This window comes from Cavia porcellus, unplaced genomic scaffold, assembly GCF_034190915.1.
Source record: "Cavia porcellus strain 051 isolate PalLab524CR breed Dunkin Hartley unplaced genomic scaffold, mCavPor4.1 scaffold_6, whole genome shotgun sequence".
In the NCBI taxonomy this organism is placed as follows: domain Eukaryota; kingdom Metazoa; phylum Chordata; class Mammalia; order Rodentia; family Caviidae; genus Cavia; species Cavia porcellus.
Genome location: NW_026947489.1, coordinates 76,634,384 through 76,657,181, shown reverse-complemented (window position 1 = coordinate 76,657,181; position 22,798 = coordinate 76,634,384). Strand labels below are relative to the sequence as shown.

At 38.9% G+C, this 22,798-nt stretch overlaps 1 protein-coding gene across 7 annotated transcripts in view; it reads right to left on the bottom strand.

Moving 5' to 3' along the window:
* Positions 1 to 22,798, bottom strand: part of Smg6 (SMG6 nonsense mediated mRNA decay factor) — a 217,887-nt gene that overhangs the window by 89,967 nt on the left and 105,122 nt on the right. For all 7 annotated transcript variants that reach the window (XM_005003546.3, XM_063249640.1, XM_063249642.1 and 4 more), the window contains one exon: positions 14,937 to 15,138. In XM_005003546.3, coding sequence (XP_005003603.2) covers positions 14,937 to 15,138 — 202 coding nt within the window. The remainder of the gene's footprint in view (positions 1 to 14,936; positions 15,139 to 22,798) is intronic.

Genomic DNA, 22,798 nt, shown 5'->3' with positions numbered 1-22,798 from the left:
AATAATGACTAGTGCTGAATAGACTGACAGACAGAGCAGACAGACCCTAAGCGGGCCTTGCTCTGTTTTCGATGCAACACAAGTGTTTTCCATTAGAAGTTCCCTGCCCCACAAACACTCATACATATAGCTATGAAATCCACATACTTAACTTCTGCTTTTCTGGCACTCTGACCCAACTACCTCTCCTGTTGCTCTGGAACATAGAAAAGATAAGGGTGAACAGATTCCAATACCCCAGCACAAAGGTAAATGGAAGAGAATCAGAAGGATGCTTATGAAATTCAGGAGTGTGTCTGAGTAGGCAAAAGAGAAGAGGAGAAAACAAGGATTTTGTTTTTGCCAAAGTAAGTCCTGTCTAGCTCTGGATCTTACTGGTTGGCTCCTATGCTTTCGGGCTTGGCTTCATTGCCTAGCATACTCTGCAGCTGATCTTCATCAGAAGGTGTTGGTCACCACTAAAAGCAAAACAGGCAAAAATCTCAAAACACTCATTATAAAGTATGCAAAATTCTAGTACTAAGAAATTAAAGAATGCAAACTGAGTATATTTTTATTTAGAGAAAAAAGCAAAATAGAAAGTGTAGAAATAATACTTTTAAAATAATAATTTTTTAAAAAGACTAAGAAATCACTAGTTGATAAATTACATATTGTTATATTAGAAGTAGTATCTCTCTACTATAGAAAATAATAATAAAAAACAAAGAGTAATAATACCGTATTGTCTCTTTAGCATAAAAAACTGCAGACTGAGTATTAACCCATATTTTGAACTCTCAGACTAAGCTGATCATTGTGCTTGGGTGGCAAAGTACAACTAGAAACTCCTAAACTATCAGCCACCTACCCTTATACCACTACCTGTACCCTCCTCGTATCACTTCTAATCAGAGTTACAGAGATGGGAGCCAGGGGTGGTGGCTTATGCCTCTGATCCTAGCACGAGGGAGGCTGAGGCAGGAGGATTACTGCGAATTCAAGACCAACCTAGGGTACACAGTGAGTTCAAGGTCAGCCTGCACTATAAAATGACTGAGACCCTGTTTCAAAAAAAAAACAAAAAGAAAAAAACCAGAGTCACAGAGGTAGGGCCAATGGTGTTTCATTAATCCCTGGAAGGGGAAAAAAAAAAAAAAAATAGAAACTACAAATTTAGAATTCAAGAAAAATATTAAAACAATAAGTATTAAGAAGGAAAAAGTAAAAATTTAAATGGCACAGAAGAAATAAAAACAAAATTCTCTATTCAGGCAGCTCTGGAGTTCCCTAATTGCACAAAAGCGAAGGACACCCCCCAAAGTGTATGTGCCCTGTTAAGCAATTGCTCGACCTACACTCATTGTGCAATTTCAATCTTTCAAAGATTTTTGCTGGCCATATGCAAACCATATTTTTCTCTGTACTCAGAAGTAAGAACAGATTCTTACTTTTTTCTTCTTCTCTTTGGTAAGTGTGTGCACCTCCCCTCCATCAATTGCTAATCATTCACTGCTAATGAGGCTTTACATTATTTCATCTCTTAATTTGAATTTACTGTTAGTTTACCAATATTTGAATTGACTCTCAGGCAGCTAAAGATCCATGTTTTTTGTCACTAACAAGAATGATATCATAAAAATTATCTACAAAAACATCAAATCCTAAAGTACTTGTTCTAAATGATAGTGATTCTGGAATATGTAAGAGCAGTTAAAAACAGCAGTCCTCACTTCACAGTGAGAATGTGAATGGAAACATGGTGCACCTTGCTAATACACACTTTCTTTTTAGAACAATAAATTAAACAAACAGCAAGAGCAAACACGGATATGTACAAAGATGAAGCAACTATCACAAAAACCTCCAAGAGCTCACATAGGGAAACAGATTATTTTGTCTGTGTAAAAATATTAAATTGTGGGGCTGGGGATTTAGCTCAGCGGCATAAGCGCCTGCCTTGCAAGCAGGCAGTCGTGAGTTCGATCCCTGGTACTGATAAAAACAAAAAAGACAAAAAAAAAAATTAAATTGCACATTGTAAAATACACAAACAACATTATAAACATAAGCTACTAGCCAGAAGAAAGTATTTCCAATATATAAAATAAAATATGATATATAGAACATAAAGAACTCTTACATATCAATAAATGGGTCACTATAAAAATAGGCAAAGTCATAAATATATAAGGAAGCAATTGCTGTATAAAAAGAATATACAGAAAGATCCTTTATTCTATTAGTAAACAAATGACGGTTAAAGTGAAACACTTTTTTTTTACTCAGTGTAAAAAAAATACTGATACTGATGTACAGTATTGGAAGAGTATGAGAAAATAGTCATACAGTATTAGTAGGAATATAAATTTGTATGATTACTTTGGAGGAAACTTTGAGAGTGCTTGCCAAAACAGTAAACAAAATAGTAACCTCTGACAAAGAAATTTCACTTGTCAACTCTACTCTATAGAAACAGTCCCACACATATACATACTCACACAGATTTAAGAATATGGAAGCTTAGTTCAGTCCTGTAATAACAAAAACTGAAAAAAAGAAATATCAGTTCATAGAGGGATGAATAAATAAATTATATCATATCTCTGTAATGGAATGGGATGTGACTTGAAAAATAATGATGTATTTATACTATGGGTTTAGTAAGAATTCTAAGCTATATTAAGAAAAAAAGTAATGTTATTACACATACTGAAACCTAGTATTTTATAAAACTAATAGGCACTAAAAATAAAAGGAAAGAAGTATATACAGTATGCAATATTTTATTAGAAAAATTATTACTTTGTGTATCTCTAGAAAGATGGTTACCAAACTCTTAGCTACTGTATTTTTATTTAAAATATTTTTTTGATACACAAAGTCTTGTTCTGTAGTCTAGGTTGGCCCTGAACTCACTTTGTAGCCTAAGATGGCCTCAAACTCACAGTAATCCTCCTGCCGCAGCCTCCCATGTGCTGGGATTACACGAACACGCCACCACGCCCAGCTCCAACTATTTTTAGAAGGAAGGAAGATATACTCTTTTATTTTTTGTAGTTCCATATCCTTTCAACAAAGTATGCATCACTTTCATAATTAAAAAATGAAGACTGATCATTTTCTCCTTTAGAACATGATGAATAACTGTTAATGGACTAGTCTTAAATAGCTATAAAATATGTGAGGCAACTTCTTTTTAGGAAGTAGACAGCAGACAGTGCATGACTGCTACCACTTAGAGAAGAGAAACTCATTAAATGAACTTGTGATCATCCAGTCTTGTTCTGTGGATAATTTCCCAACCATGACACAGAAAACTTAATCCTAAACAAATTATAATGTTCTTGCTGAGTTGAGGAGGCAGAGAGCAGAATTTGAGATGGTTATAGTGATCAGAATCTGTGAAGAGAAAGGACAGGAAGAAGTTATGTAAACAAAGGGCACAGAATGCAGGTGAGAGTCTTCAGTAAACATGCTGGTGATGGCTGGATTGTAGATGTGAGCCAACACCAACCAGGCGTTTTCTAGAGCACAGACGGGGTTGACAGTGGAACATGGCTACAGGTTTGACAGTGCTGGGGAAAGAGTTCTGCCTAGGAATGAGGTACCTGGAGGTCCAACACAACCATAACTCTAAACACCAGCTGAGACTGCAGAGAGGTCAGATTTTACCGAGTAAGGGTCACAATCTAAAAATAAGACTTAATCTAAGCCTATATTAACAGCCTTTAAGACCAAGCCTAAAGAAAAAACTAGAGAGAAAGGGCTTGGAAGATATCCTGGGTTTGTATTTATTTTCATTAATAACATGTAAAAACTGAGTCTTCAGAAGTTTATAGTGATTAGGCAGTATTTTAACTATCACCTAAAATTAAATTTTAAAAAATGCTAAACAAAACAAAGCAAAAAATCCTAATACTTTCTACAGGAAGATAACAAGACCCAGGTCTCTGTGAACTAAAGTACATAATGCCTACTGATTTTATACAACAGATACTAGACACAAACATGAAAATGTCATCTCTTTTTGATGAAAAGAAAATGTGAGATGGTCCACATTTTAAATGAGCCAGCCAGCAAAGACTTCAAAGCAGTTATTATAAATATATCCAAAATATTCATGGGAAAAATATTTGAAGAATTAAAGGAAAATATAGCCTTTTTTGTTTGTTTTGTGGTGGCATAGAGTTTTAACCAAGGGCTTTATGTGTGCTAGGCAAGTGTGCTACCACTGATCTACCCCAAAATATACTCCTAAAGAATGAAAAAATAGGAAGTGCCAGCCAAGAAATGAAAGTTGTGAGAACAAAAGAGAAATTCATAAGCTGAAAAACACATAAGAATGAAATAAAAATGCTACTAGGTAAGTTTAACAACATATTTACATGGCAGAAAAGGGTCTAGAGATGTAGTCTGGAGACAGAGTACTTTCCTGGCATACATGTCCAGGATTCAATCTCCAGTGCAGCAAAAGAAAAAGAAAAGGATGGGGAAGAGCATTAAAATTGAAGACAGACCAACAGAAATTCAAAAATCCGAGGAACAGAGAAAAAATAAATCCTGAAGAAAAATGAGAGCCTTGCTGGGCATGGTGGCACACCCTTATAATCCCAGCACTTGGGAGGCTGAGGCAGGAAGATCACTGCAATTCCAAAACCAGTCTGGGCTACAAAATGAGCCCAAGGCCAGCGTGAGCTGTACAAGACTCCGTCTCAAAGACAGAAACAAACAAACAAAAAGTCTTGGCTGGAAATGGTGGTGCTTGCCTATAATTTTAGGACTTGGGAGAACGACACAGGATGAGCACCTTGAGTCTGAGGCCAGCCTGAACTACATAGTGAGATTCCATCTCAACAAAGAAGAAAAGAGAGATAGTGAGAGATAGAAAGAGAGAAAACCTAATAAAATCTAACACGTGGAATCTCAAAAAGAGAAGACAGGGTAATAAGGGCAGAAAAAAGAATAATATCTGAAAGTCATACCAAATTTGGTTATGAAAAAAATTAACTTACAGATCCAAGAGGCTCAGTGAACATCCAGCAAGATAAATATAAAAAGAACTAACACATACTCCAATCAAATTTCTGAAGAGAAATGTTTAAAAGATTCAAAGCAGCCCAAACAACAAAATATTACAAAGAGGGCCACAGGAATGACTGCTAACTCTTATAGCAAAACAGTGGAAACCAGATGGTAATAGAATCACATTCTGAAAGTGTGTTTCAATCCATAATTCTAAGTTTTTTTGGTCTTTTGAGACAAAGTCTTACTATGCAGTTCAGCCTTGAGCTCACTTTGTAGCCCAGGCTGGTCTCGAACTTGTAAGGATCTTCCTGCCTCAGCCTTCTAAAAACTGGGATTACAAGCATGTGCCACCATGTCTGGCTTTAATCCATAATTCTATTCTCCTCCCCCAAAACACAAAAATTCCTTACCAACGAACATTAGATGAAAAAAGCCAAATATAGGGGGAAAAAACATTTTTAGATAAACAAAGGTTATAGGGATGTATTACTGGCCAATCTAACTTATAGAAAAGAATGAAGAACCAATAAATAAGCAGAATTATATATTGAGTTTATATTTTTGTTTATATTTTACTTAAAATATAACTAACTTTATAGGAAATGCCATTCATAGCAAGGTTTATAACATGAAGACTAAAACAGAAGACAAGTACAGAAAACAAAGGATGAATGGGGAAATGGAATCGTAGTACTATAAATTAATTGCATTTGTGAAGTATGAAGCAGAAAGCAGAAAGTAGGAAGTCAACAGAGATACAATACTGACTTAAATATATTCTGAAAAGTTGAGGACACTAATTATTAGTCCTAAATCACCAGTTTAAAAACGTAAGAGTTTAGTTAAGAAGACAAAAGCAGAAATAAAATAACACTAAGAAGACTGGAGAAAATCTTCATGACCTGGGTTAAGGCAAAGATTTCCAAGATGCAAAGTCCCTAGTTACAAAGGAAAAACAACTTATTGTGAATTTTATCACAATAAAAATTTTTTTGCTGTTCTAAACTATGCAAACAAAGAAATAAGCTATATAAGACATAGTCATAGAATATACCTGACAAGCACCTGTCTCAGTTTAAAAAATATCAGTGTTTTAAAAGGCCGATAGATTTGAACATTTCCCAAATGAAGATAGAAAAAGTTCCCAAGTTACAATGGTTCCATTTATATTTTTTTTAACATTATGATGGTATGAGAGCAATGTACATTCAGTAGAAATGATACCTCAAATTCTCATCCTTTTTCTAGATAAATAAAAAACAAACACCCCAATATTCTTCATTCTATCATGCTGCTGAGCCCATGTAAAGTGGTGTAAAGTAATTGCATTCGTGAAGTATCTTAAATGTACTGAATAGATTTTCAACTTACAAGGAATTTATTGTGCTAAAACTCCATTTTACGTCTAAACCCACGGAAAGATGCTCTTTATTAATTAGGAAAATGCCAATTAAAACTTAAATGAGACAGCACTTCACACTTAAACACACTGTTAAAATTATAAAGTGTAGAAATACTAGGCATTGGCAAGGATTTAAAGCAAATGGAACTTCATACATAGCCAGTGGGAGTATAAATCATGTAATGAGTTTGGAAAATAGTTTGAAGTTTCTTTTAAAGATATATATAGTACTTAAGCCAGGCATGGGGGAACACATCTGTTATCACAGCTCCTGGGAGGCTGAAGCAGGAGGATCACAAGTTCCAGACCAGCTTAGGCAACTTAAAGAGAGATACCACCTCAAAGTTAAAAAGAGAAGAAAAGAAAAGAAAAAAGACAGGATAAGATAAGACAGGAAAGAAAAAGATTGGGAGGTCACTAGGTGTTTGTCTAGCATGTTTAAAGCTTTGGGATCAATTGGTACCTTCTCTCCACACACACAAGTATTTTGTATCTTGACAGAGACAGTATATGTTTTTATCTGGTATTAGAAATCAAACCTAGGAGTGCTCAAACACTGTGCTATATCTCTAACCCCCAACATTTAAAAAAAATTTGAGACAAAGTCTTACTAAGTTGCCCAAACTGGCCTTGAATTTGTAATCCCCCTGGGACTATAGACAGGCATATGTCAACATGCCCAGTAAAGAAATCTTGATAAAGATATATACTTCATGATTCATCATCAAGATAATGGGTGAAGTGAGACATATCCATAAAATAGGATAATAATCAATAAAAGTGAATGAACTATAAAAAAGAAAGAAAAGTCACATAATGGCATAGATAAACCTTAAGACACATTATACTGAGCAAAAGGACAAAGACATAAACTATATGCCCATATATATACTATAGGCCCAGGAAACAGCTCAGCAGCAAAACACTTGCCTGGCAAGCACAAGGTTGTGAGTTCAAGCCCTGATATACCAAAAACACCCAACAAAACAAAAACAAACAAAGAACAACAACAACAAAAAAAACCAAACCAAACAAAATAAGAGTAACTACAATAGTTCCCTTGCATTAAATTTCCAATTTTAATCTATAATAAAAATAATTAGATCAGTGGTTGGCTGGAGGCAATCAGACAGGAAACAGTGCCATTATTATTATTACTATTAGTATTACTTTTTGCAGTACTGGAGGTTGAATCCAGGACCCTCACACTGAGCTACATCTCAGTCCTTCAATTTTTTGAGATAGAGTCTTGCTACACTGGGCAAATAGGACTCAAATTTATGATCTTCCTCCCTCAGCCTCCCAAGACTGTATTAGGATTACCAATGGGTAAGCCACCACGGCTGGCACTCAGGAAAATTTTGAGATGGAAATATTCTAAATCTTGGTCAGGATGATTCTTATAGAGGTATGATACATCAGTACATTAAAATGTATGAATTTTATTATAAATTATATAAAGTTGGTTATTAAAAGATATTAAAAGTAATTTTACATATTTAAGTATAATGTATGTTCCTACACCTACATGACAGATAATATCAGTAAAAACATTAAAATGGATGGAACAGGAAGTACTGAAAGTTTATATCAATAGATTTTTCTGTAGTTATAACGGATCCTTTTATCAATTTGGATTTTATTTTTATGTGGCCCATATTTAATGTCTTGACATAGATTGTTTATATGTACATATGACACACATGCTTACATAACTGATTTTCAGGCTTTTATCTATCATCCTCATCATCAACCCCAACCACCACTGTTCATATATAACGCAATTCTGCCTGCAAATTTGGAGTTTAGATAATTGTCCTGAATTTGTGGCCCTTAGATGTACTGCCATCACTCTTTTAGCCTTTGGACATACTTCCAAAGCAATATAGATCATCATACGAATATATTCAACATCTTTTAGAGCACTCTCAGGGTTTAAAAAAGAAGAAATCTAGGTTCCTCCCCCCCCCAAAAAAAATCTCATATTTTGAAGGTATTTTAGAACCCAGGACATTCCAAAATTTGAACACCCAACCTAGAGAAAAATGCACATACATTTAACCTAAATATCCCTTTCCATCTGCATGAACTTTTACTTCTTTGTTAATCCACAGGAAGTATTCTGGGAGATCAGATGATCTCCCTCAAACCAGGTCAACAGTTTCTAAACTCCTGGTGAGAAATCAAACTTCCAGTGAAAATAAAACTGTCAAAGTCAAGAGGAGAACTGGAAATACAGAGTTAATGTATTTGTTCAACCATTCTACTTCTTTATGTTTAATTAAGAGTGGATCTTTTAGACATGTATTGCCTGCAACTGATACTATCATTTCTAGCTTTGTCTTCTGCATAAGCTCTTTCCAGATTCCCATGGTGCTTTTGTGAGTTAAATGAAATAATGAAAAGTATTAGAAGAGTGCTAAACACATGATAAACACTTACTAAGTGTTAGGTGTTAGTTGCAGGAATCAGGACCAGTCTTAAGAAAGATTAACCAGACCATGTAACTTTTTATATATATTCTGTCTTAGTTACTTTTTACTCGTCTCTGAGACAAAATACCTGAAGCCCAAAGCTGGGAAAGCAAAGTTTTTGGAGGTTTCAGTCCACACTCAGTTGGCTCCAAGGCAAGGGGGCATGGCTGGGCCGCAGTTCATGGCGGCTGCAAAAAGCAAACAGGAACCAGCAAAAAGCAAGACACACCTTCTTCCTGCCATTACATCACATCCTGGGCCCCACCCCTATGTGGGTGTAGCACTGACACCATCAATCCAAGCACTAGACAATGAACCAATTACAAATGCACAATGCAAACTCATGAGGCCTGGGGGACACAGACATAAACCATGACATTTTCAAAAAAGATGTATTTATAGCACTGAGTACGATTTTTTTTGGGGAGGGGGAATTTTGAGACAGTCTTGCTAATTTGCAAAACTAACATGGAACTTGTGATTCTCCTGCATCAGTCTCCTAAGTAGCTGAGATTAAATGTATGTATCACTTTGCCTGCTTTTAACTTCTGAAAAGCTCAGAAAACTATTTGGTAAAATGGAGGTAAAGTGTAAGGATTCTTATGTAATGCATGTTGCATTTCAAAGTTAAAGACAGAATTAGGAAGACAATTTATACTTGGAATCTTCACTTTTTTCTGGGCCAAACTGTTTGCTTAATGGCTACAACTTTAGCAACCACCAAATTCCTAAAAGCAGCGGTTCTCAATGTGTAGAATATGGACCATTAGCATGAGTTGTGAACATCTTGGAAAGGCAGTTTTTAGTCTCTCCACTGTACAATCAGAAACTCTCAGGGGTCTATAAATGGGTGTTTTAACGAGTCTCTACTGTAATTTTGTTTTGAAGAATGCTAATGTGTGAGAATTCCTACTTTAGAACAAGCATATCTAGTCAATGACCTATTCATAGCACGGGGATAACAACCAAGAGTTCTACATTTGGGGAATTAGATTTGTAAATTAAGCAGTAACTGATTCAATCTGAAATAACTAGATTAAACATAAGTGATAATTATTCTATACACTTATAAGCTATTCCTGAAGATGGGAGAGAGAACTCAAAGGTGAGAGCAACAAAGAGCTAGGTTGAGAGAAATACCCAATGGTCAATGTCAGACAGAAGCTGGTGAAATAAAGAATTACACAAAGATCTTTAAACCTACAGTTGAAAAAGACTTTTTAAAAGCCTAAATTTATATTTTCCTGCTATCACCAGAGGACTTTTCAAACTACCATGTAATTTTTACTAAGTTTAACTATACCCAGGCTCTTCGGGCCAAATGGGCAAAACAGAGAAGGAAACAGATATTGCTCATAGTTTATTTCTAAATATTTGGCTGGAAATGATTTTTCCCTTAGAAGATCTTATCTTGAATGGTGCAACAATGGGACATTTCTTATGGTTTACATAATAAAAGTACTACAGTTCTCCATTCAACATTTCTCAAAATCCTTATCTCATTTAGTATATAAAGTTAAGGGAGGGGCAGTAGTGAAAAGGGATATAAACATCCCTTTTTTTTCTTTTTATTGGTACTGGGGATTGAACTCAAGACTGTGTGCTTGCAAGGCAGATGTTTATGCCACTGAGCTAAATCTCCAGCCCCAAACATCCCTTTTGAAGATGTGTTCCATGTACTGACTTCCCTATGATGCATGTAATCATAATATACTGCAAAATGTACCAATAAGAATTTTTTAAAATACCAAAAAAGTTCCAAAGTTATCTGCTACACAAGGATAACCAAAAAAGTTTCACTCATTCATAAATAGCTTTTTAACTCATTAAGAAAAAAGAAGACTATCTCAATGATAAAATGGGCCAAGAACATAAGGCAACTTATTTATAGTAAGCACAATATCAACATGTACAGATAACAAATATAATAATTTCGAGGGCCAGGAATATATCTGGCAAGCACAAGGTCCTACGTTCAGTTGCTGGTAGCAAAAACAAAACCAAATCAAAAAATAACCATAATAATTTAAAAAAACACTATTAGTAATCAAAAAACAAAAACTAAAACAGTAAGATACTATCTTTTGTCCATTTCTGGCAGCATTACAAAGAGATTAAACCAGGATTGATGAGGTTGTTAGAAAACAGATATCTTCATATTTGCCAGTCTAAACAGCTGTAATTTATTGAAGGACAAAATCTAGTCTACCCACTGGAAATTTTAAAAATGTCACACCTGTAATCCCAATACTCAGGAAGTTGATCCAGGAGGATTACCAAGCATTCAAGATCAGCCAGGGATACACAAGTGAGTTCAAGGCCTGCCTACACTACACAGTGAGACCCTCTTTCAAAAAAACCAAAAACATACTTGAAAGCAGGCAGTCATGAGTTCGATCCCTGGTACCGATAAAAACGAAAAAGCAAAAAAAAAAAAAAAAAAAAAAAAAAAAAAAAAAAAAACCCAAAAACATAAACAAAATAAAACTTCCCCACAAAAGTGTGTATTTCCTCTGATCTAGCAACTCCCTCAAAAAGTTTATTCTTATGAATTAATGAAAGATATACGCAAAGATTTATTGTATAATACTGTTTGGGATGATATTCATGAAACAGAAATCAGTAACTTTCTGAAGTAACTAACTGATTAACAATTAAATAGTATATCCCTAAATTATATAGTTATAGTCATATATACATATTTTTCAGATGATTATTAACTTTCTTTTTTAATGGGGTTGTCATTGTTGTTTTGCCTATCTTTGAATCCCAAGGCTAACATGACTTTCCTGCCTGAGGCAGGACGACTGTCATAAGTCTGAGGCCAGCCTAGGCTATACTATTCAAAGTTCAAGACCAGCCTGAACTACATGGTGTGACTCTATCTCAAAAGACAAAGTTTTTGACTTATTTTGATTTAAAGATGGTTTCCAGAGCTGGGGTTTTAGCTCTGGGGAAAAAAAGCATTTGCCTAGCAAGAATGCAGCCCTTGGATTCCTGGCATACACACACACACACACACACACACACACACACACACACACAAAACTGTTTAAAATAAAGATTTTTAAAAGGATGGTCTTGCTTCTTCTTAAAGAATATCTGAAAAATATTACACATATAAAAAAGTAAAGTACTGCAATGGCTTCAATATACCCCTTATTCAGATTAAAAATGAATAATATTTGGCTTTCTTTTTCCTTCTAATTTATACTCTTATCTTCCCCTGCCCAGATTTTTTGAAGTAAATCCTTAATAACAAATCATTCATTAGAATATGAGTTTTGAAGTCATACATACAAGGGTTCCTAATCCTACACTTACTCACTAGCTACACTGCATTACTTTTTTTTTTGTTGTTTTTTGTTTTCACTGCATTACTTTTCAGCTGGCAATACTACCAGTTACTCAATGAATGAAAAGCAGTTTCTTTCCCCTGGTTACCACCAATTTGTTCCAACACCTGTGATGTTTTTCTCAAAATGTAATCAGCTCCACTCTACTGCTGTTAGCTCTGATCTGTGCTCTTTTTATTTTACTGTTCTGAGTAATTCCAAAAACAATGTTTTCCTCACTTCTTGCTCATTTGATATCTTTTTACTATGAGTTATTTTAGGCAGAATACTAATCTTTCTGTTTCTGACTCTCCCCCTTCCTTCTTCATTCCCTCTCTTTCTTTCTCTTTCTCTTGTGGGAACTGAATTGAGGGGCTGGGCTACACTCCAACTCGGTCTCTCTCTCTCTGTCTCTGTCTCTCTCTTTTTTTAACATTGACACAAGGTCTTGCTAAGTTGCCCAGGCTGGGCTTAAATTTGTTATCATTCTGCCTCAGTCTCCCAGAAGGCTGGGATTATAAGTATATATACTCCGTGCCCAGCTTCAGAACATTAACCTTCTAGATGTTCGGTAAATCAAAAAGATCAAGGGTGAAACAAGCTGGGCAAAGATTACAAAGACTATCCTTGCAGTGTATACTGCAATGTTAAAGAGCCAAGAGATCTTGCAGTAATGAGTTCTGTTTAACACTGCTTTATATACATATGATCATATCACAAAAAATTTTCCATAAAGAATTCAGAAGCTACAAAAGGAGAGCTCCATAGAATATGCTTGGGAAATGGTAAGTGCTAAATCATTAATGATAAAGCAATGTCTTTATGGGATTACCCTAGTTTACCTAAAATGTATTGTTATTTACATCATTATATATGACATAGTCTTTTATACTAGAATATTAGCCTTATGTTTCATGCAGTGTGGGCAATGTGTGCTCAGTAAGTATCTGTTGAATTAGCATCCAAGCTAGACCAAAAGTGTGAATAAACATTACCAGTAATAAAATTGGTCATGTTGCCGCTATTGGTTAGTCCTCGAGATATTATACATTTCTTAGTAATGACCAGTAGAAGTTTGAGGAAAATGTCTATTTTCTTCAAATTTCTAAAGGGTCGAGAGTTCCTAAAGATTTCTTCTGACACAGCCATACTAATCAGCTATGTTAGCCAGGGAAACATTTTATCACTGAACTACATCTCCAGCCTACCCTATGCCAGTTTCACTGAAGAAAAAAATGTGGATGTGTGTACACTCAAAGTTAAATATGATTATAAAAATGACAGCAGTGCTAATCTTGGGTAATAGGATTAGATACATTTTTTTTTATGTTTTGCAAAAGTTTCTACAATGAATAAACACTAAGAACAAATTTTTAAAATTTATATTCAGTATAAGGTCTCTCTTATTTGCATTCATGTTGGAATTTAGTTATTTTTGTTTGGTGCTGCTGGGGATTAAATCTAGGCCCTTGTGCATTATAGCAAAACCTCTATCACTGAGCTATATTCTCAAGTCTTTTTTAAATCAGGTCTCCTATGTAGTTCAGGATAGCCTTGAATTCATGTAGCCCATGCAGGTCTTGAACTCATGGCCATCCTGCTTTCACCTCCCAAGTACTGGGATTACAGGCAGGTGTCACCACATGCAGCTCAATGTCTCATTAAATTGCTCAGGCTGGCCTTGGAGTTCCTGTCTCAGCCTTCCCAGTAGTTAGGATTACAAGGATATGCTACCACTCACAGCTTGGAATTTCATTTTTACTGACTTAAAAAAAAAAATCTCTCTGTCCCTGGTGTATACTTTCTCTAGGTCAAAAGACTTCCTCCTTAGAAGCCATCTGTGGACTCCTACTCAAGGACTTCTGCCCAATAGGGATGTGATGCTAAGGACTCTGCAGAAAAGTAAGACACAGGGTACTCCCTGTTTCAGCACAGGAAACTGCCCCCAAGGTATATGGCTACTACTTTCCTGGTGGAATGGCTCTCACAAAAGAAGAATGAAGCAGCCCAGACTGTCCTACTCGGCCACCTGGCTGAAAACTCAATTGCTACAGAGACCAGGAGCTTCACAATCCTCACCAGCACAATGGGGAATGGGGTTTGTTCTGTATAAACAGATTTTTAAAAAATTTAGGTTAAAACACGGTCCTTAGAGGAAGGGAAATAGAAACCAGGCAGCGAGGAATGCTTCATATTCCTAAAAGCTTTTTTTGTAAGTTAACACATGGTGTCTGCTTCTCTCTAGTCACCTATTTATCACTCTCCTCCTTAGAGAAGGGAAAAAGCCCTGGCTGTTTTCCTAGTGCAGAGTTTTGTGGCTGGGGGAAGAAGGAAAGGGGGAGGAAGGAGGGTGCTTTAAGCATGATGCAAACCATTTGGAGCTGAGTGAGCGCACTGCCAACACAAGCTGCACTATTTAAACAAGTGAGGAAATGATCGTATATACAACATGCCAGCGAGCGCGCGCACACACACGCACACACACGCACACACACACACACACACACACACACACACATCCCAAAGGAAGTTGAGAGGGCTTTTTTTTCAGGATATAGAGCTAGATGTCAGCGGCTAAAAGGTCGATATTTTCCCTTAACACCCTTCTCAATGACTTAATCATGTTCCGTTTGCACAGAAAACTTCCCAAGAATAAAAAAAGTCTGGAGAATTAAGGGGGGGGGGTGAATGGGGAGGGATGTTTGGCCTGGTGCTGACCTTATCCGAGGTTTTCTCCACGTAGCAGGGGTCCTGAGGGGCAGCTAGCAAGGGGACAAAGCCTGAGAGAAGTCGATCCTCTTCCAGGATAAGAAGGGTGAGGTCATCGTCCGGGTCCTTGTACAGTGGCACCTCAGACTGGTTCACCGCAGTCAGTATGTTACAAAAATCAGCCAGCGTTGACCATACATCCACAGCAACCCTGTGAAAAATAAGGTCAGAGAAAAGAGCAGGTCTACAGAGGCACTATTAAAAGTACATTCAGCATTTGTGAGGAGAATACTTGTTGCAAAAGTTGTCCAAACTGGCAGCAGCCAGGAAATCATATTAAAAATGCTAGGATTCATGGCAGTAATCTAGGTATGAGTGTCCCTCTATGCAAGTTTACACTGATTAGGGGGAGTTTTAAAACTCTGACCAGAGAGGAAAAATCTGGAGAGTAGTTGCCTAATGCAGGTCCTGTCCTCTTTCCAGCAATGCTCTGAGATGCTTACTAAAACACTCTAGATTCCCAGTGCCTGAGGCAACTCCCAGAATTTCCCCCTCCTGAGCAACCAAGTATATACCACACAGACAGCAGTGACACCAGCCTGCTTCTTCCAGACACAGCTACAGAGGATTCAGTCACACTGTGCGGAGCTATGTGGGTTTTCCCTTTGCAGTGCTTTAGAAATCTCTTCCAATCAAACACAGATTCAATGAAAACATCATTCCTGGCCTGCCAATATCCACTCAAGAAGGTAAAGCTTCTCAAAGATTTTGGCACATGAACCACTATCAGTGCTGTCTTGACCATCCCCCACACTGGCCTTTTTCACACTTATAGAAGGTTAGATACAGGGTGACTAGACGTTGTCGGACAGTCCCAGTTTTAGCACTCAGAGTGTTATACCTCTCCAAATCCCCCAGTTTTGGGTAAACAAGGTTGGCTGTTTATCATGATGGCTATCACCAAGCCGTGGTTGAACTGGAGAAGAAAAACTCTAAATGCAAAGTTTAACTCTTCTCATTTGATATCCTGAATAGAATTATAAGAGAGGGTTCAAATTCCTGTTTTGGTGAGTGCCTGCTCAGGAATACCTCAAATTGTAGTCAATTGCACTGCTTGCCATATTTATAGATTTGTCTTTCTTCTCCAGAGGAGCCCCTAACCTGGAAATCTGAATAGGTAGTACCCTCTGAATGCGAAGTTTTACTTTAAAAGGAACAGTATGCACAAGAAAATCATAAATAAGCCTTCATGATTAGGTTCAAAAGATGGAGCAAAAGAGAAAATAAGCAAAGAGAGTTGCAGAATCATCCTTGAATCTTCCCAGGGGAGTTACTATGCATGAATGGCTGCCTGGAGGAAGGGACCTCAGACCTAAGCAATCTGTTTTTCCTGGAGACTAGGGACCTTTGGGAGATGGTGGGAGAAATGGCATTCATGGGATATGTTACTGAAGGTGATGCTAGAGGAAAAGGTGGGAGAGGTATGGGAACTCCATGACTGGCTCCAGGTGGAAGGTGGTTGCAATGTTTTATTTACTGTACTCACTACGCTAGGAAAAGGCAATGAAATGAAACATCTTGTTTTCAAGAGTGTCCTGGGAACCAGGTGGAACGTACCCCCATTAATCACACAACAGCACATAATCAACACACGTGTACTGCAGAAGTAACTCACTTCACAGGTTCTGCCCAGGAAAAAGAACATGTTTGAGAAGAATCACCACAGGGATGAGAGTTTTCTAAAGCCTCTCTGCACAGACACCGACAACCAGACTCATTCACAAAGCTCCATCTTTTGGCTCAGCCTGGTTTGGCTGTCAGAAATGTTTAAATATGGAAAAAAATAAACAGTTGCAACACGTTTCTGTGCAGAGATCTGCCTGAGCCCCTTCGTGATGTAATGGGAAACGCGGCATTCAGGCTACCAGCTGTAGAATAAACAGAACTTTGAGGGTTAAAAGGAACTGAACTTTCCACGACCCCATCTGCAGAGAAGAAAATAATAAGAGGAATGATGCACTGCCCCACAGCTCTGATAGTTTATCCTCTGGTCCCGACTGCAGAGACAAGCACCGGATGTGATAGGGCTGCTCAGGGCCGCCTCTGAGGTTAGTACTGCCCATGGGAGACGCACAGGGAGGTTCTTCTAGTTCTCCACTTCCTCCCCCAGTGCCCTGCTGGCCACTTGAGCCCACTGCTGAGTCCGATCCCACAGCACTGGTGAGCTTTGGCCAACAAACACTGCTCGGCTGCAGAGCAGCAATTTGGAAAATAAACAGGAAAGACGACAGTGAGAAGGAAGAAGGTGAAAAGTCTCCCAGCTGAATTCTTGGCTTTGGGGCCCTAGCTGGTGCTGTGCAGGTTGAGGCTGCAGGAGGACATAATTAGAGGTTGGATGAGGGTGTGAGGAGCAGCATCCCCAGCCAGACACAGGCAGCAGAAAATCACCCACGGCAGCCACCGTGGGAGGCCCCATAACCCTCTCTTATCCTCCCACCCCTACCATCTTGGATCCAAAATGAAGAAATATGTGGTACCATGTGGTTCTCATTACCATGCTCTCTTGTCCCCTAAGGCTCAGATAAACCAGAAGAGACTCCTCCCAGAGATTGTTGGCCACCACTAGGGACCCCTGCCCACATCTGCCTTTTGCCTATTACCACCCACCTTGTGCCAAAACCCTTAAGATTCATCACAAAACTAAGGTACATAAGAGCTCCTACCCTAATGTTGATTTTGTAAGACAGCATCTAGTGCCAAAAGACATAGGAAGTACCAGGAGTTCCCAACTCAGAAATGTAAATAAAAAGTGGTTCAAGGATCAAGCTAGACTGATCAGAACCAAGGAAATACATAAAATCCATCAATGAGAGGTCACTTCTGCTCTGGTCAATTCAGCCCAATCTTGTATTTGAACTCTGATTCTGAGTAGCTGCTTTCTTTTGTTATCTCAGTGGAACTATCTAAGCTCAGATTACATATCATATGTTATCTCATCTCACTGAACACCACAGACATGAACACAATTACATAGATATCCCTGGGCCATCTAGTAACTCTCCACAGCAGTGTGAGTGTAAAGAGTATCAGGAAACTAATACTAGAAAATGGAGAAGTGCTTTGAAAATGCAGGTGAGATGCCTGAACTCAAAAACTGATATTGCAAAGGGACGAGGTAATTTCTGGAACCCTGGCAACCTGACCTCAGTTTACCCCAAAGGAGACTTTGGGCCAGGAGGCCAGTACCATGGATGAATACAGAGTTTCCTATCTGAATACAAGGAGAAAAGCTTAGCTTTTTCTTGTTATAGTTTCTTATTTCAACTGGAGTGCCTTCTAACCTTCACCCCCATACCAGCCCTTGGACTCTACAGATTCAATGTTGGCTGAGGAATCCAAAATCAAATTTTTATGGTTATAAGGAGCTGTTTAAACAGCTTCCAACCTTCTGGAAAAGCTTGGGAAATGACTCCCCAAAAGGTTTTTCTGAAAATCTCAAATCACCTTTCATTATCTATGGACCCTCTAGAGTGCTATAGGTTTAGTCAAACCCTTTTGGTTTGTTCTGGTTCAACTTATATTTTGGGGAAGCTCTCAGAGCCCACAAAATCCTACTGAAGTTAGGGTGTATATATCACCAAACAGACACAAAGCAGCCAAAGAATATGAAATTGTGCTTAATAAACCCATTTATGGCTCCCAGAATGGTGGCAAGGGAGTCTAAACAGCTGGGATGTGATTAATGCACAGGGATCAGCAATTGCAGGGCGACCCATAGGTCCAACCCCAGAGAACACACCACACACCAGGAAAGCAGATCCTTAGCTGGAATCTGAACACCAGATTCTAGCCTGGGACAGACCAGTAGTGACTAGTAAGAGGCATGAACTCACAACCAAGGCCCATTTACTTCCCTACAGACATGCATTCACTTACTCCACCAGGAAAGGAAAAAAATAAGAGTTAATTTACTTTTTATTGCCTCAGAATTCCAAGGTTTAATGTAGCTGTCAGTTTGAGTGCAGTGCAGCTGCTGGCCGATACAATGCAGCCCAGGCCAACCCAGGTGACTGGGGAAACACATTTCACAGAAATGAACCAACACACACTCTTGGCTGGTTGTTTGGGGGATATTGACTTGGAGAATCAGATTAACCCTTCCGGCTGGGGTTAGTTCTGCAAATGGCATTAAGAAAAGGCATTTCAGTTCAGGGAACTAAGAAGTCCTGCTCTAAGATGGGTCAATGGGTTTCTGTGTTTCTAAAATTCTAGAGATCTCTCATAGGATATGTTGTACAACTAACACATGCCTTGAAAGATTAAGGTGTGAGATACGTGAGGTGTGTTATACTACCACAATATGTCTCCTTGCCTAGAACTTAGAAGGTAGAATTGCCTGGTTTATAGGGAAGGGGTCAGTTAGGACTCCTGTGAAAGCTGCAACTGGGGTGGAACCAAGGAACAATGACAGTTTGGAGAGGTCTGACCAGGACTCAGGCTAAGGAGGACTAAGTCCTCACACACTCTTTCATATTTTTACTGGAGGAACAGGCTGACTGGTGATTAATATCAAGTACAATGACCCCATGTTACAAGCCTGCAGGGGCCTGTGGAGGTGGCCATTTCCTGTGTAATACCAGCTTGTTTAAACACTAACATTCAAACTCCACAGCTGCAGAACAAACCCGGAAAGAGTTGAGTGAGAAGAAGTCCTGCATTGTGTTTCAGAGCTATGGAAGATCAGAGAAGTTCTACACTTGGGAAACAAGTTGTGTCTTTTGGTTTCTGGAATGAGAAGATTTGGAAATATAGCCAAAGATGGTACAAAGCCAAAGATAGGCACAAAGAAGCTGAAAAACAGCCATGGATGACATCCGCAAAAGGGAAAGACAAAATACCTTAACAAGAGAAATTCTCCTAAGATATGCAGAGTTTGCTTTTAAAAAATTAATTCCCTCTTGGAGCCCACACTTCTCTAATTCATTTTGTTTAGTGGCCAACATAAGCCCATCACTGCCTTGGAGGACTTCTTATCCAAATGGAGAAACCATGAGGAGGTGAGCAGCTAACAGCAGAAATGGACCTAAATCCAACAAGTCTGGTAAAGTTAAAAGAATGTTACTTGGGCTTAAAATGGCTTAGGATGCTCCTTTAGAAAGCTAAGATGTAATGCTGAACCCATGTCATGGGATAAGGAAATGGTTCTGATACCTCAGTGCTAGGTATTATAGTATGCCCAGGAATATGTTGAATATGGGGAGAAAATATGCAAGTCTCTTCAGAGATGTAGGAACTAAAAACAAGTGTCGACTAGATGTCTTTATGACACAAAAAAATCAGAGAACACTGTTCTAGAATTAAGGTCAGAGGCAGCAAGATATAATCCTGCAAGAATAAGAACTATTTATTGGGTGACCACTAAAGCATGTAAGACCCAGTTGAAGGAAGATCCCTACTACAGTCCTATTTTATATAAAGAGTCAACTTGGGCCTTTGAAAAAGTGCCCAACTCTGAATCAACTCCTTCCAATAGGGCAAATCACATTTTGAGGCTCAGTAACCCTGTAGTACTGCAAGGACGTAAGCTTCCCAGTGTTCTAAGCAGTGCGGCTAAATAAAGTTCTGTGCCAGTAACAGGTCACAATTGCCTCATTCCAGGTACCAGAGTACCTCTACTATGTAACGTCCCCAACCTCTATCTAGGTCAGAGCCTTATTTGATTCGTTTTCCCAAGCTACATTCATATGCATAGCCACTGTCACATCACTATAGTGTGTTAAACCCATCAACACTGTGTTTTGGGAAAGAGCATCCCCTAGGGGATCCTGACATCTCTACGGCGTGAGTGGAGCCCTCAGTGGCCTCCCTGGTGTGGATTCTCACGGTTCCTGCCTCTCCAAACTTTTAGCTGTAACCACTCCAACACGTCTTCTCAGTTTAGCACACACTGGACCCAAATAACCTCAGCCCAGAGCTGGAAAGTACTCTCCCTGGGGTCAGCTGCTGTACCCTGCTGGGGTCAGACTGGAGTCTTAGGCCAACACCCCTTCCTCTCACAAGGAGTCCTATGGGAGGAGAGGGGAGGGGACAGAGGCTCCTGCCATGGGAGAGATCACGTGTACACCACACTCAGCACTTGGAGGAAGAGGAACCCCCTGGTGCCAGGCTGTAGTGCTGGCGCCCCAACTTGGAGCCAGGGAGACTGGGTGGGGAGCCAGGGTAGCAAAGGGGCTTCCCACAGTCACTACCACTTCCTTTAGGGAAGTGCTGATGGGCTATTACTTAGTGACCTCTGAAAATGCCCTTTTGGAAAGACGTATTAAGCGTCCTTGAAGGGGTGCTGATTAGACTTGGGATCAGTACTTACTTCATAGCTGCCCCATGAGAGTGAGTGAACTAGCTAGTTTTTTAACTCAAGAATTTCTATCTCATCTACAAGGTCAACACACAAAGGCTTCCTGCGTCCTGAGTAAATTAGCTTACTGCTTATTCCCTACATATCCCTATTTCTCCCTATATGACAGTATTTCAGAAGACTCCCTATAAGCCTTTTTCGGCATGCTCTGCAGACTATATAGGACAAGACATGGAAAAGGAGCAAGTCCAGGAATTTCTGGAGTTTTCTTTTCCTTTTTTTTTTTAACAGTACACCAATCCAACAGTGTGATAAATGCATCCAAGCTACAATTAGGAAGATATATAGCATCAGAATGTAAAGGTCTGGGCAGCCTGGTGAAACGCGGGTTCTCCAGAGCCCCAGCTATGTTTCCCATTATGTAACCCTGGTCATGGGCAGACAGCCAGACTCCAAATGAAAAAGAGACTCTGGCTTGGCACTGGTTCTATTTTCCTATCCTCATTCGGGGTCAGCGCAGTGTCATACAGCTGCAGAGAAAGCTCTGGGGATTAAACCTGGGAAAGCCTCCAAGACCAGGACCTGGGTTCAAGTACCAGCTGAAAGCAATAAACCAACTGCCACAGCTGGGCTAGGCTTGGATGTTCTCAAAGTCTCCTGATTCTTTCACTTACCGAGAACCAGAGATCAAGATGAAGGAAGATTTGGCTTCAGTAGAGACTGTGAAATGAGGTAGACTATCCCATTGCTTTGGCCCTGCCTGAAATTCTGGGATATAAGAGGTCCCTCTGCCTATACTCATGGAAATCTGCTGCCCTTTTCTCATTTTCAGCAGCTGTCATTTACATCTTTTCCCTCATGTTCACTTGGTAAAGTGGGGAGCCGTTGCCTGTCCCTTATCACAGGAAGCCTGGGGTGGAAGAAACTATGCTGCAGATGGATCACAAATAGATAGTCCTTCCAAGCACCAATCTGTTCTAAAAGCACAGATTATATTGTCTTTTACAGAGTACAAAGCCACTTTCCTCATCTGCTACTCTCTATACCTGACACTTCCTGGGAGTGGAATCTATCCTACAATTACTAACAGATCTAAGAGCAAAGTCAGCTTACACACTAACTTCAGCACACAGACCTGCTAAGTGTCACTGTGAAGGAAGAAACAAATGGTCCTACAATTTTTTCCTTATCACTTTGCAGTGCCAATGATGTTCTGTCATCATCATCCTATGTGCCTGCTAATTTCTAGGGAAAGTAGATTTGATTAGAAAAAAGCAGTATATTGCCGGGCGTGGTGGCTCACGCCTGTAATCCCAGCACTCGGGAGGCTGAGGTGGGAGGATTGTTATGAGTTTGAGACCAGCCTGGGCTACAAAGTGAGCTCAAGGCCAGCCTGAACTGCATAGCGAGACCCCATCTCAAAAAAGACCAAAAAAAAAAAAAAGCCATATATAGGCAAAGAGAAGAGAATGAAGGAGACCAATGATGAGCTTTGGAATCCCCTAGCATAGTGGAG